Source organism: Tubulanus polymorphus, chromosome 2 (assembly GCF_964204645.1).
Source record: "Tubulanus polymorphus chromosome 2, tnTubPoly1.2, whole genome shotgun sequence".
NCBI lineage: Eukaryota > Metazoa > Nemertea > Palaeonemertea > Tubulaniformes > Tubulanidae > Tubulanus > Tubulanus polymorphus.
The window spans coordinates 29,899,296-29,911,709 of NC_134026.1; the positions used below are offsets into that span (position 1 = coordinate 29,899,296).

At 36.9% G+C, this 12,414-nt stretch overlaps 1 protein-coding gene across 1 annotated transcript in view; it reads left to right on the forward strand.

The window, feature by feature from the left end:
* The window catches only part of LOC141898559 (transcription factor collier-like), a 41,740-nt gene extending 30,549 nt beyond the window's left edge, over nt 1–11,191 (forward strand). Inside the window, exons 7-14 of the mRNA XM_074784516.1 lie at nt 4,854–4,935; nt 6,331–6,451; nt 8,825–8,955; nt 9,034–9,160; nt 9,251–9,339; nt 9,470–9,653; nt 9,871–10,011; nt 10,942–11,191. Of these exons, the coding sequence (XP_074640617.1) occupies nt 4,854–4,935; nt 6,331–6,451; nt 8,825–8,955; nt 9,034–9,160; nt 9,251–9,339; nt 9,470–9,653; nt 9,871–10,011; nt 10,942–11,048 (982 nt within the window). The 3' untranslated portion in view covers nt 11,049–11,191. The remainder of the gene's footprint in view (nt 1–4,853; nt 4,936–6,330; nt 6,452–8,824; nt 8,956–9,033; nt 9,161–9,250; nt 9,340–9,469; nt 9,654–9,870; nt 10,012–10,941) is intronic.
* The last annotated feature ends 1,223 nt before the right edge of the window (nt 11,192–12,414 follow it).

Sequence of the window (12,414 nt, forward strand, 5' to 3'; positions counted from 1 at the left end):
TAAACTGAACACAGCGAACAAGGAAAACCGGCTTGTTATATTTGGGTAATTTTCAGCACACAGCGAGTGTATGACTGCCAGCGCCCGACCGACCGTGTATGACGGTTCCTGAAATTGAAGATAGTCGACAGAATGAGATGCAGTGACAGCCACGATATAAAGACTCACTGAATGAGAACTATCGACGATATTCAGACGTAACGATCGGTCGAATTTCTGAAATGTGTCATTCAGTTTTGGCAGAAAAGTTCGGTTATTGGACGGGTTTTCTTATTACAGCGCGGTATTGGCCAGTGAAGAGGAACTATCAGACGCACGCAACGCTGCGCAGTCGTTCTTTTATGTGAATAGGTAGCACTTATGTGCACTGTAATGGTTGATTGATAAGTACTGGTGTAGAACTATCAGAAGCATCCAGATGAAAGTTACTGTGGACATCGAAAAGTTTAATTACTTTGCGTCGCTTCACCGCTTCAATAATTAGTCACACCAGTTTCAAATAAACACTCTCCATCTTAATATCTGAAATTCCATAACGTTGGTACAGAATCCCAGCGATATATCGTTAGTAGGAGCGCGAACATTTTGCCGAAGTAGCGCGCGCGAGAATGTCTTATGTTAGTTATTTTAACTATAATGTAAAAACTGTTTTTAATTCTTACATATTTCAATTCATCTTTTCACGTATAAATATCATATCTATAATCGAAGCAACGAGTAAGAAATTAATTGATCTTCTTTTATTTTCTTGATGCGTATAAAATTCATGAAACCTTATAGAATCAAATCAAGTTGTTTTGAGTTCTATGACACATGATGTCAACGTAATGTTATTCTGAGGAATCTGGTCAAGAATTCGACTCATCCAGATGGCAGCACCTTGCTGCGGCAGAAGTGCTACATTTAAAGTATCAGAAAGGAGAATCACAAAAACTACAAACATTTAGTGATTACTGCCTTCTTTTCATACCTTTTTTTCGGGTGTTTTTAATTTTTAAGGAGGTCGAAATTTTTATATGTTTTTTAAAAATCGTGTGAAATCAGCTGAATTCGTGAAATATTAACGATCTCATTATTGGCAGTTTTATAATGCCTCTCCGTTTTAATTCTCTAATGGCCATATTTTATTACTAGAAATTTAAATGAAGTCTCAATTTTCTATTGTTTCTATTTTATGTCGGTGCTATGGTAATTCTCTGCTTAGGTGATTTTACAGCGTCATTAGAATATCGTCTGCTTGCTCGTACATGGTTCCCTCACTCTCTCACCAAGTATTATTCGTATAGTTTTATCGCTATTTTTGACGCCCCAATATCATTTCTCTTCGTATATTTTGCGTGCTACAGTTAAAGCGCCCAGAAAGTTGGACTGAAGTTGTAAAAATTTCAGGAAATGTACGATAGATTGCCTGATAGATAGGCCGTATAAATTTGCAGAATGATCCAGTGGGTCCCGTTGCGGGATTTGCCACTAATGGGAATAATTGCACTGTTAGCTCGGTGGTAACAGGTTCAGCATATGTAAATAGGTGCCGGTAACTGGAAAACACGGCCCCGGCTCATACGGTATGCAGCCCATCTACGCAGAGGAGCTCAGTCGTATGAAATGAAATATCATTGTAGCGGTCCACGGGGACCGTAATTTGCTGCAAGCAAAAATTCTCGTCCATTAACCGCTAACATTTAATGCTTCTGATATTAGCCCGAAACTCGCTAGGGATAATGCTGCGAGGCGATGGGTGATATTTAAACTAAAATTATTCAAATATGGAAGTATGATGAAAAATGAAGTTTTGATTAGGTGACCCGACGACGCGGTAATGTTATTGTGCTGAAATGCGATGAATACTTAAGGGTCAAGAGGGAACTAAAGCGCCACAGGGTTTACGACTGATAAATTCAGTTGACGTGAAGGACCCGTAGAATAAGTCTCAAGTTGCGACCTGCAGCTCTCATTCGCTAATGTAATATACTATAGCATTTATGCCTGACATTTTATTCCGTCAACATCAATTTTGATAAAATTTCTCGCTACGACGGACAGTTTTTCTCCCAACTGAAAAGAACGAAAAAGAAAAAGAGAGAAGTTACGAATTACGAATTACGAAAAAGAAGTTACTTTTTGAAACCGAAACGAAAAAACGTTTAAGGTATACAATATTTCTGATAAGGGGTCTTATTTCGATGGAACTGGAACTCGGTTTGGGTGTGGAACAAACAATTTCCTTGGAAAAAGGACTAAAATACGTTGACTTTTGGTATTTCTATTGTAATGAAGTGAGGTGATACCCGAGGCGTTTCGTCTTTGAGATATGAACTCTGTTTATAAACGTTCAATGAAATAATTACAGGAATAATTGAAATTTCTTCGGTAAATCCTGCGCTAATCCATAATCCGGTTGATACTCAGGTGTTCAGTAATGACAATCCGCTACACTGGGGAGTTTGACACGGTAGATTCGTTTAATTACCTCATCTTCGGATTTCATGGATCAAAGTACCTGGTTATAATAGTTCTCGGCGTCTCGTCTCCCTCAAACCTTATTCATCGAACTTATTACATGTTTATATATTTAGAAACACGGCCTCAGCTACATCGTTATAAAATCATCTGTTAGAAACTTGTGCGCAGTTTTGAAGTCCTCCTACTTTCAAATGAAAATAGAATTATCGGAATAAAGACAAATTTATCTATTTTACAAAAAAAACCCAGACTGACTCCTACATCGTTAAAATGGATACGATGGTTTAGTATGTGAGTATAGAGCAAAGTGTCACATAAATTTGAAATTCCAAGCATCCGATGCGCATCGCTTTGGGAATGAGTTTCTTTAAGGATTCGACGAGGTTCGTGCATATTTTCTCGAATCCCAAGACAAATTACGCCATCTTCATTAACATCCATCCTGGGCATTTTAGATAAACTAATTTCCATTAATTGTTATTTGATATAAACAAGTTCATCCGTCTTGCATGATATTAGGCAAACACAATTATCACGAGACTTCTGAGAAAAAACCGCTTCCAAGTTTCGAACGCGTTTAAACGGAAAATTCGCTGCCATAAAAATTTCTTCTCTATCGAAATTTAACAGACGTAGCTGCAAATATTTTGTGAAACTCTCCAACTACTTATCAGTTCATATAGGAAACTTACCACTTGTTCTGTAGTTGTTTATCATTCTTAAATTATTTGTAACTCAATTTGGCAAATTATGCTTGGAAATGGTAAGAGATTGTCATTGTTTAAGTATGTTTGAATCTACAGTCCCTCTACAGTTGTGTTCAAAGATATTGTCCGAAATTAACCAACCGAATCAGCCTCGTGACGTCACGCTAACTATAAGCTGCAAAGGCAGGTTTATTGCCTCGACCCGTGGCCGAACGTGTTTTTTGATCGCCTCCGAGACTGGAGGTCCGAGATCGAATCTCGGGCCTCCTCGCGCATACATAAACACGAACAGTGTATAAAACTAGGTTATATTTCGTCTTCTTTACATATTTTTTCATGAAAAGAATTTTTGAAAATGATATGAAGGATTAGTTGATAGCGAGCTGAACTACCCCTACATAGACATACACGCACACACAGGCCTTTATATATAGTATAACGTCATCGGTGCAGAGATAAAGAATTAAATTAAGACGGACTTTTGCAGCGCTAGTGGGAACTGGGGGCTCCCTCGATGGGACGTAATGTTATCGGCACACACATGCCTGATCCAGAAGTAATTCGTGAGGTGGGTCTATTGGGACAGTGAGTCGTATCACCAACACGCAGTTATACTGACGTTCACTGTATTAACTCACTCTATGATAATGTTATTCAGTAATCAAAAGTGAAAGTTGCCCTCGCAAACTGTCACTTTTCACCAATAATCTTACTGTTTTTGATGGCGAAAAGTAATTAATTGTACGGGAAAAACTCGTTAACTTTCAGTACGAAGCCGTTCGGCATTAATTTCAAATTCACTCGTCAGTTCTGATAAATTCTATTTTCTCTCGGCCGTTTTTTTATTTACCTTTCAATTCGATGGTAACCAGAAATTACTAGTTAATTGCAGTCAGTCGATTTCCATACATAATTAGTCGGTGATTAATGTTCGGAGTTTGGTTCGGGAAATGTTGGTAAAACTGTTCAAGAAACTTAGCGCTGATAGATGTAAATAAAGTGTTCGGGCATTAATTGTATTTTATGTTGATGTTGTTGATGATTCGTCTTTAGAAAGCGTATTTTCTGCTAGATCAGTCATCTGAGGTGATAATTTAGCGCACGAACGACGTCACTCGCAGGTGATTTCCTACCGGAGAATTGAAACCGGTCTAATTTGTCTGTGGATACTGATACGGGTATCATGTGCATCGTTAAACGTTGTTCGCATACCCAAGTAGTCTTAGTTGTTCCCTGTAGGACGTTTTATCAGGTTCGAAGTAAATTGGGCAAAATTGAGGCAGTTAAAGACAAAAATAGTTTCCAGTTGAATTGATAAAGATGATAAGAAACAACTGGTTATAAATACAAATGAGTTGTTGTCCCCAGTGGTAAAACTAAACTCATTTGTTTAATTAATGACATCGAGACTCATTTAAATATTTCAGTGGGTGTTTTTTCATCAGACGATCTAACGCTACTATTTTCTACATAATCGGGATCAAAGATCTTGACTTGAAATTTTAAAATTCAAGTGCGAATATGTTACGGAAATGTTGCTTAGAATTTGATCATATAATGAATTCTTTCTTTCCTTATAATATTATCTAATGTCAAATGTAAAAACAGATGAAATCTGGCATTATTCTATCTGATATGATTTTCAAACTTGTTCTCAATTCTTATATTCTTTTATCTTTGCAGATTTTTCTTAAAGTTTTTCATGAAATGCAACCAAAATTGTTTGAAAAATGCCGGCAATCCCAGAGACATGCGCAGGTTTCAGGTGAGTTCATTTATGACATCTTGATCTATGATTCTTACTTACTAAGAAAGACGTTTTTGTCCGTGTCACCTTTGAAAAAGAAACTTTGAACAGACATCGTATTCCTATTCTGTGAATAACCAGTGGGATTAGAAATATAACTAAAAAAAACAATATGTTACATAGATGGAACTAAGTCCTGTACACTGGCACAATTAGTCGGTAAAAATGACACTTCCACACAAGGGACCGGGGCTAGGTCTTTGATTATTTCACTGAATGCTGTGATGTGAGTCTACTAGATGCTGTTTCACTTTGTGGCTTTGTTAAATCAAGCTAAGGCAGAGCGTCATGGGACCATCGGCACAATAAAAGCTCCACAAGTAACCCTAGATCTCCGCTACCTGTAATTTTACTCCGGATTATTCTAACGAGCTTATTCCCCTTTAGATGACATTTCCGAGTTCGGTATATAGGTGTCCGGCTTTATTTAACGATGCGTGTATGAAAGGAAACACTGCGGGTCCGCTGGGGGATGCCGCTGAAGGGTGGGAAAACGGCAAAGGATGCGGAAATAAAGATCAAAACTCGATATATCGATGTAACTGGACTGAACTGTTATTCAAATTGTTAATCTCAAATCAATAATTCCATAATGTTTCTCGCGCACTGTTTCGGTATATACATATAGATCTAGAACCGTCGCCGGTGATGATTGAATAGTAAAATACTTTCGATAAAAATGATGAAATGTATTTGCGTGCAGATATGTGGTGTCAGAAAATTGTTTTCTTTGCGAATTCAGTTTTCTTTGCGATGTAAGAAAGGAGTTTGTGTGCGCGCTCATATATTATATTATAAAACGTGCTATTTCTGCGTCTTTTTACATAACTGCATCATAGAAATATGATTGATATACAGTCAAGTATAAGCTCGTCTAGCCGACAAATTTATCATCTTTTGTTGCGCTTTTATGCAGTTTTTCTTGCGCGATTCATTCCGCGTTTGATCTCCTTATGCGACACAAAAGAACCGCAAGAAATCCCATTAAATTAGCCAATCACTTAAATCAAACTGTTTTAGATGATTGTAAACATCCATATCTCTGAATATCATGAGGTTTATACAGAACACGCGTTTATTGTACTAAATTTTTTCGAAGAAATTTCATATTGTTGATGTTGACAGAATGTTTCTTCGGCGGGTGACAGTTCTGTCAGAATGAGATGAAATGATCACGCGTGAATTGTCTGATGGAAATAATGGACGAAAGATTTCTTAATTAAACGTTTAAAAATATATTCTCAATGAAGTTATTGTTCAGACTTCTGAATACTGTCACACCATCTCACAGTAACAGGAAATGCTGTCATACTGTGAATAATCTGATAATTGAATTATTCTATTTTTTTACAGGTAGCAGTGAGTACGACCATAGCGTTAGATGGCCCCCTATTGGCAGTATCAGACAACATGTTCGTACATAATAACAGTAAACACGGGCGCAGAGCTAGACGACTAGACCCAACAGAAGGCGGTTGGTATTGTAAGCTATTCACATTTTCTATTCTTCTAAATACGTTAACAGTCTTTGCGCGATTGAAAAAAATTAACGATTTTACGAGAACGTTTCGGCAATAAATGATTCTTGATCGCGCGATCGCAAGAAACAGGTTATCAGTCGGGACCGTCTTAATTTTTTTGGGTGAAGGGTGCCCCAGATGGTGTAGTGGATTCTAAGACAGATGGATGTAGCTAATCTGATGCGCGCCAGCTGACTCCAGTCGTCGTGCAATATAATCAAGCCGCTTTGTTATTCTAATTAGTTTTATAATGGGTGATCACTGATAATTGTTCTTCTCGAACGCGGAAGACTTTACTCATCAATCGAGCGCTGTAAATCGCTAAAACGGCACCCATTACCCAACTCACCAACTAAACACAATTATCCACGTGTCGCTTTATTGAATTAAGACCCGTCGTCAAAAATTAGGCGAAACTCACCTACATGAAAGACACGCGCAAATCCTCCGTAATGTTTAGTGACCACAGAACATGAAAGTTGCAGTAATACGATACGGTTATAGAAGCTGAATCCGATAGTTCTACGCGATTAAACCATGAAAATCATGTAAATTGTTTAATTCAATAATGTCTAAATGGACGAAATATCTGACAACACGTTAACGTAGTAAAACACATAAAAGACGGACCTGGCCGTTCTGCTGCTGAGATACTTTGTTAAAAATTTCAAAAGAAGTTTTCGCCGATATTCGGCGTATTCATAAATCCTTATTTTTGAACCAATGTTTTAAAAGATTAGTAAAAAAGTCACACATTAGTATGCACCCGTTTTGCATAAAGATTTATCACTTTTCGATACTGTTTGAAGAAATATTGTTTCCGATATCAAACAGTGAACGTGATTTAATGAAACATGTTTATGGGATGGTGTTTTCTTGTTGGTTTCATGTATAAATCTGAAGTGTAGTGGGGGTATTGTCAGATTAACATCAATAATAGGGCACTAGGGAGAATCTGGCTGTGACTTTGGTATTGTTAAACCTACTTGAGTCAAGAGTTTCCCGAATTGGCGACAAATATTGATAGGACTCGAGGGAACCTCCTCAACATTCCTCGAAACAGTTTAAGATATTGCTCATGAAATTATTTGTCATGTTTACATTACTTTTTGCAGAATGAATTGATGCCTTTTTCATCATTGATCGAATCATTTCGTTTGATCTTTAATACACGTCAATCAAAATAGTTTATCATATATAAAATCTACGACAAAAGACTCGTTTTAACAGTGTTCAAACTCTATAATCCACCAGACCGTGTCCGATGTAAATCCGCCAAACCGTAAAAACGACTTGAATATCAGTATCTAGCACACATTCGGGAATTCGAGCGCATAAAATTCTTTTGTCTTCGACAGGATCTGAACCGGATCACATTTTTTTCATGCATTGAAAACATGAAACGACTCGCGAAAACGTTTATAATTATTGAACTATTTGTAAAACGGAAGGGAATCATTGTGAACGTGATATCAGCAAACTCAAGCACCAGTTTCATCATCATAGACAAATAACTAGTGTAAACATACATAATGAAGAGAGGTGATGGAAAATTTTAATCCGCCGATCAGCATCAGTTGATTCTACCTGACTAACAATCATTGACACTCGAATAGAGGATAATCTAGAATAGACATTGTCAATATTCAGTCAGCCAATACCTTCTGAAATACACCAACAGATGGATAGGCTAATTACCAACGAAACAATGTTCATCATTTGTCATCTTTCTTCGTCGTCATCTCTCGCGTAGCTCAGAAAAAAAAAACTAATGTATTCCACGTCGCGCGACACGGTATACGACGTGGCCCCCGAAACTCTCACAGTTAAAACTCGTCAAATCTAACGATTATAATTATCACTGTTTCTAGTTGATATTCTATGATAATATATGCGGCGATATTGACGGCAGACAGTATGAGGGTGTAAATCGTTGATGTAGTATGTTTCTAGCGCTGCTATTTCCTAATGGATTCCCATATCTCTAGAGAATAAACACATATCATATAATAACTGTTTTACATAGAGAGAATGTACATCATAAGATGATATCGAAATAAATTATGCCAACTCTAAATAAACACTCGGACGCATAAACATTTTATAACGTTTGAAATGAGAATAAATGGGACCAAAAAAAATATCCTTTCCATAAATATCAAACGATAAAAACATAATCATATCGACCTTCAAAATGTGTAGAACAGCCTTCAATTATAGTGAATAATTTATCGAAAATATTAAAAGCAAAGCAAATGCTACGAATGAATTATGGAATCGGGATAAATTCAGATGTGATATCGTTGTTGGTATTTGGTATATTGTAGCTACACCGTGTATCAAGGCTATCTGCCCGAGTGAGGGCTGGACGACAGGGGGAACTACCGTCATCATAATTGGAGACAATTTCTTTGATGGTTTACAAGTCGTGTTTGGAACAATGCTCGTCTGGAGCGAGGTAAGAAATTAATCACATCGAAAATCTTTGCATCTATCATTTGGCAGCATTAATCAAACCTTATTATGAATCTTTCAGCTCATAACTTCACACGCGATACGAGTACAGACCCCACCTCGTCATATCCCTGGTGTGGTAGAAGTCACATTATCATACAAGTCAAAACAATTCTGTAAAGGTGCTCCTGGAAGATTTGTCTACACAGGTAAATATTTTTACACTAAATCAATCCGTATCTTTCATCGATAATACAATCTTCATAAAAATAATTTTCTCGTGATTTGACACATTTCAGCTTTAACCGAACCTACGATAGACTATGGCTTTCAAAGATTGATGAAACTAGTCCCAAGACATCCCGGTGATCCGGAAAGATTACCCAAGGTTAGTTTAATACCTCGCATTCAGATGGCAGCATCGATTTGATTCGATGATTTGGTTCAGATGAACCCGATTAACTGAGGCTGACAATCTATCGATATTCTAATGTTGATGATAAATATATATTTTATAGGAAATTATACTGAAAAGAGCAGCAGATTTAGCAGAGGCTTTATATAGTATGCCTAGAAACCCGAATCAGTTATCATTACCAGCTCCACGTTCACCAGCTATGAATAACGGTTCCGGATTCAACACCTACACCGGACAATTAGCTGTTAGTGTCCAGGATGCTACTAATGGCCAATGGGAAGAAGGTGCGTGAACTTGTCGTTTTCAAAACGTAGGAATGGTGATTAAATTCTGGAATTATTTGGCTCAATATAATTCTTGTTCCGTTCATTATTCATTGAGTGAGAGGTTTTCGACATTTAAATTTATTTATGAATGCAATTTTAGGTGTTTTTGAGGTACCTAATCACGTGTTCATTCGTTATTCGTTTATTTGATATGTGTTCCCTAATCTGTTTACAGGTTACACCCGAGGACAAAATTCCAGTATATCTCCACGAAGTTACGGGTCAAATGGATCGACACCTCACAGTAGTACTGGTAGTGGGTATAGTAGTTCAAGTGTAAATGGTTATGGTAGTGCTGGTTCACTGTCTGGTGTCGGCGCCACTAGTGATTTCTTACACGGAGCAGCCAGTAAGTATGACTACGCGTCATCCTTTATCCAGGCGTTGTTTAGTGATGTTTCGATGTCTTTTTTAGTTTTCTTTTCTTTTGTTTTTTTTCTCGATGAAAATTCAATTTTGAAAACTATGTTCTTTGGTTTCTGTGAAATTCAATAAAGGATATGTGCATAATAGAGATAGAGATAATCTATTTATCTTATATTTTGACTTTTTTGTAGTTTAAATCTTACAAATATATATTTATGAGGCTCCAACTATTTGAAAAATGAACAATAATTTGCGCAATCCTTATTTTGTTTTTCTTTTTTGTTTTTTTGTAACAGTTGTACCATCTCACTCGCCATCACTCCCACATCAGATATCTCCCACAATGATGGGATCTCCGGTTACCCCCGGATCCCTGCACGTGTCTCCTGTAAATATGATATCGGCTGCTGTTAAACAGAGATCGGCGTTCGCACCAGTAACACTACGATACGGTTCTAATCCTGCTCCGTATACCTCCAGTCAGACATCGGGTTACCACAATTGGGCCCATCCAGTTTACCACGTTAGTATTCAAGTTTAATTCAATTTCCCGGGTTCACCATTTCCACATTCCAACAAATAAAGATACAGGAAATGATTGATGAATATTTTTGGAGAATGTTGAGCCCTATATTTCGGGTGGTGGTCGGAAGATTACGTTTTTATTACGATTTTATTTTTCTGTGCTGATTTGAAAGTTTTTTTGTTTCTATCATTAAACTGGCAAGTGAGATGCAATTAAAATCAATAGTTGTTGTCTTCGCTTTTGATGTTAGCTGTGTAGATTTGTTTGTTTATTTATGCTGCCTATTTCAATGCTGTAAATTTGTACATATATATTTGTATTTATTAATACCATCTCATTTGAATTTAATTGTAGGAATGAGCAGTATAGTATCTTCACCGTTTTCTAGTATGAACCCGTTCGCTCTGCCGACCTGTGGTAGCCAGACTTATGGAAGTCCTATTATCACTCCAGCAAAATAGTTCGAACTATAAAATAACGAATGCGAATCACTCACACTTACAGGAAATGCCGAGCATCTCGGGGAATCTCGGGCACGAAATCAAATGTGTTCAGAATTCCAGGTCTCCGGTCGCGTAGCGCGTCAAAGCGCTCTACGATTCTAAATGAGGTCGTCTAGATGACACCTGGGTCCGGTTTTAACCGTTCAAAAAGTGCCAAGCCACACGATTCTTGGGGACAGAGAGAAGAAATACCTAACGCAGAGCAGGGCTCTGATCGTTTCATGTGACATAAATGTAATATAAGATTTAAAAGACTATTGTATATAGATTGTATTGTAAAAAGTTTTAATGGAAGTTAAGGTGAAGAGAGAGAGAGAGAGAGTGTTCAATTACTACGAAAACTTGATACCTCAAACAGTCATTTCTCATCAATGATCGATGTTTTTTTTTTCAAATATACACACGAACAGTTTATAATTTTTTCTCGAACATCTCTGATATAGTAATCACCGTTAATAATAAACTCGCTAGTTGTAATATCTTCACTGATCAAATCTCAAAATAATTCGGCGTCTCTTTTTATACTCATTATTATTGTCTGTACATAGAAACAATTATACATTTTTGATCTCAAAAAATAAGATTTTTATTCACTCAAGAATAATCTAATAACATCACTGCCCGATATGTTTGTATATTGTAAAATTCGATGACAAATTGTGTATTTGATTTTTCTATCGTTCAACCATGAAATCTATTGAATAAAATCTAATATTTTAATTTCGCTGTTTTGGTGTATTAGAACAGTTCGCTACTCTTCTCATCCCTCTTACTATTTTCATCTACAAACTTTGTTCGTTTATAAATAAATCGTATTTTTGTGATACATGAAAACTATTAATTGTGTGAGAATTTCATAATTATTGATATTACTGTGAACCTTCTAGTCAATTATTCTCATATTTTTAATGTTGAAGGTAATGATAAGTCTGCGGGCGTTAAATACCTTAAAACTCCTTTATCTCGTGTATGTAGTGCCCTGTAATTTATTTGGAAATTTATTGAAAATTGATGATTATTTGATGGATTGAATTGTGTGAATATTTTGTACGTAAAATTATGATGTAATATAACTGCATGCAAGGCGGCAATTGATCGAGTTTCTTGTCTTTCATTCTGTGGATGTTTATTTTCTTCTAACAACGAGAAGCAGCAGGGAATTCGCCCCACTGACTCGGAGCTGCCCTAGTCTTCAGTTGACCAAATTTGCCCCGTGCAAGATAATCCCCGGGACAAACCGTTCACGCCGGTACCAAATGCGAAATTTTAGTGAAATTAGTCCGCGTCACGGCATCATTTTGATATCATTTCAGTAACGAGTGGG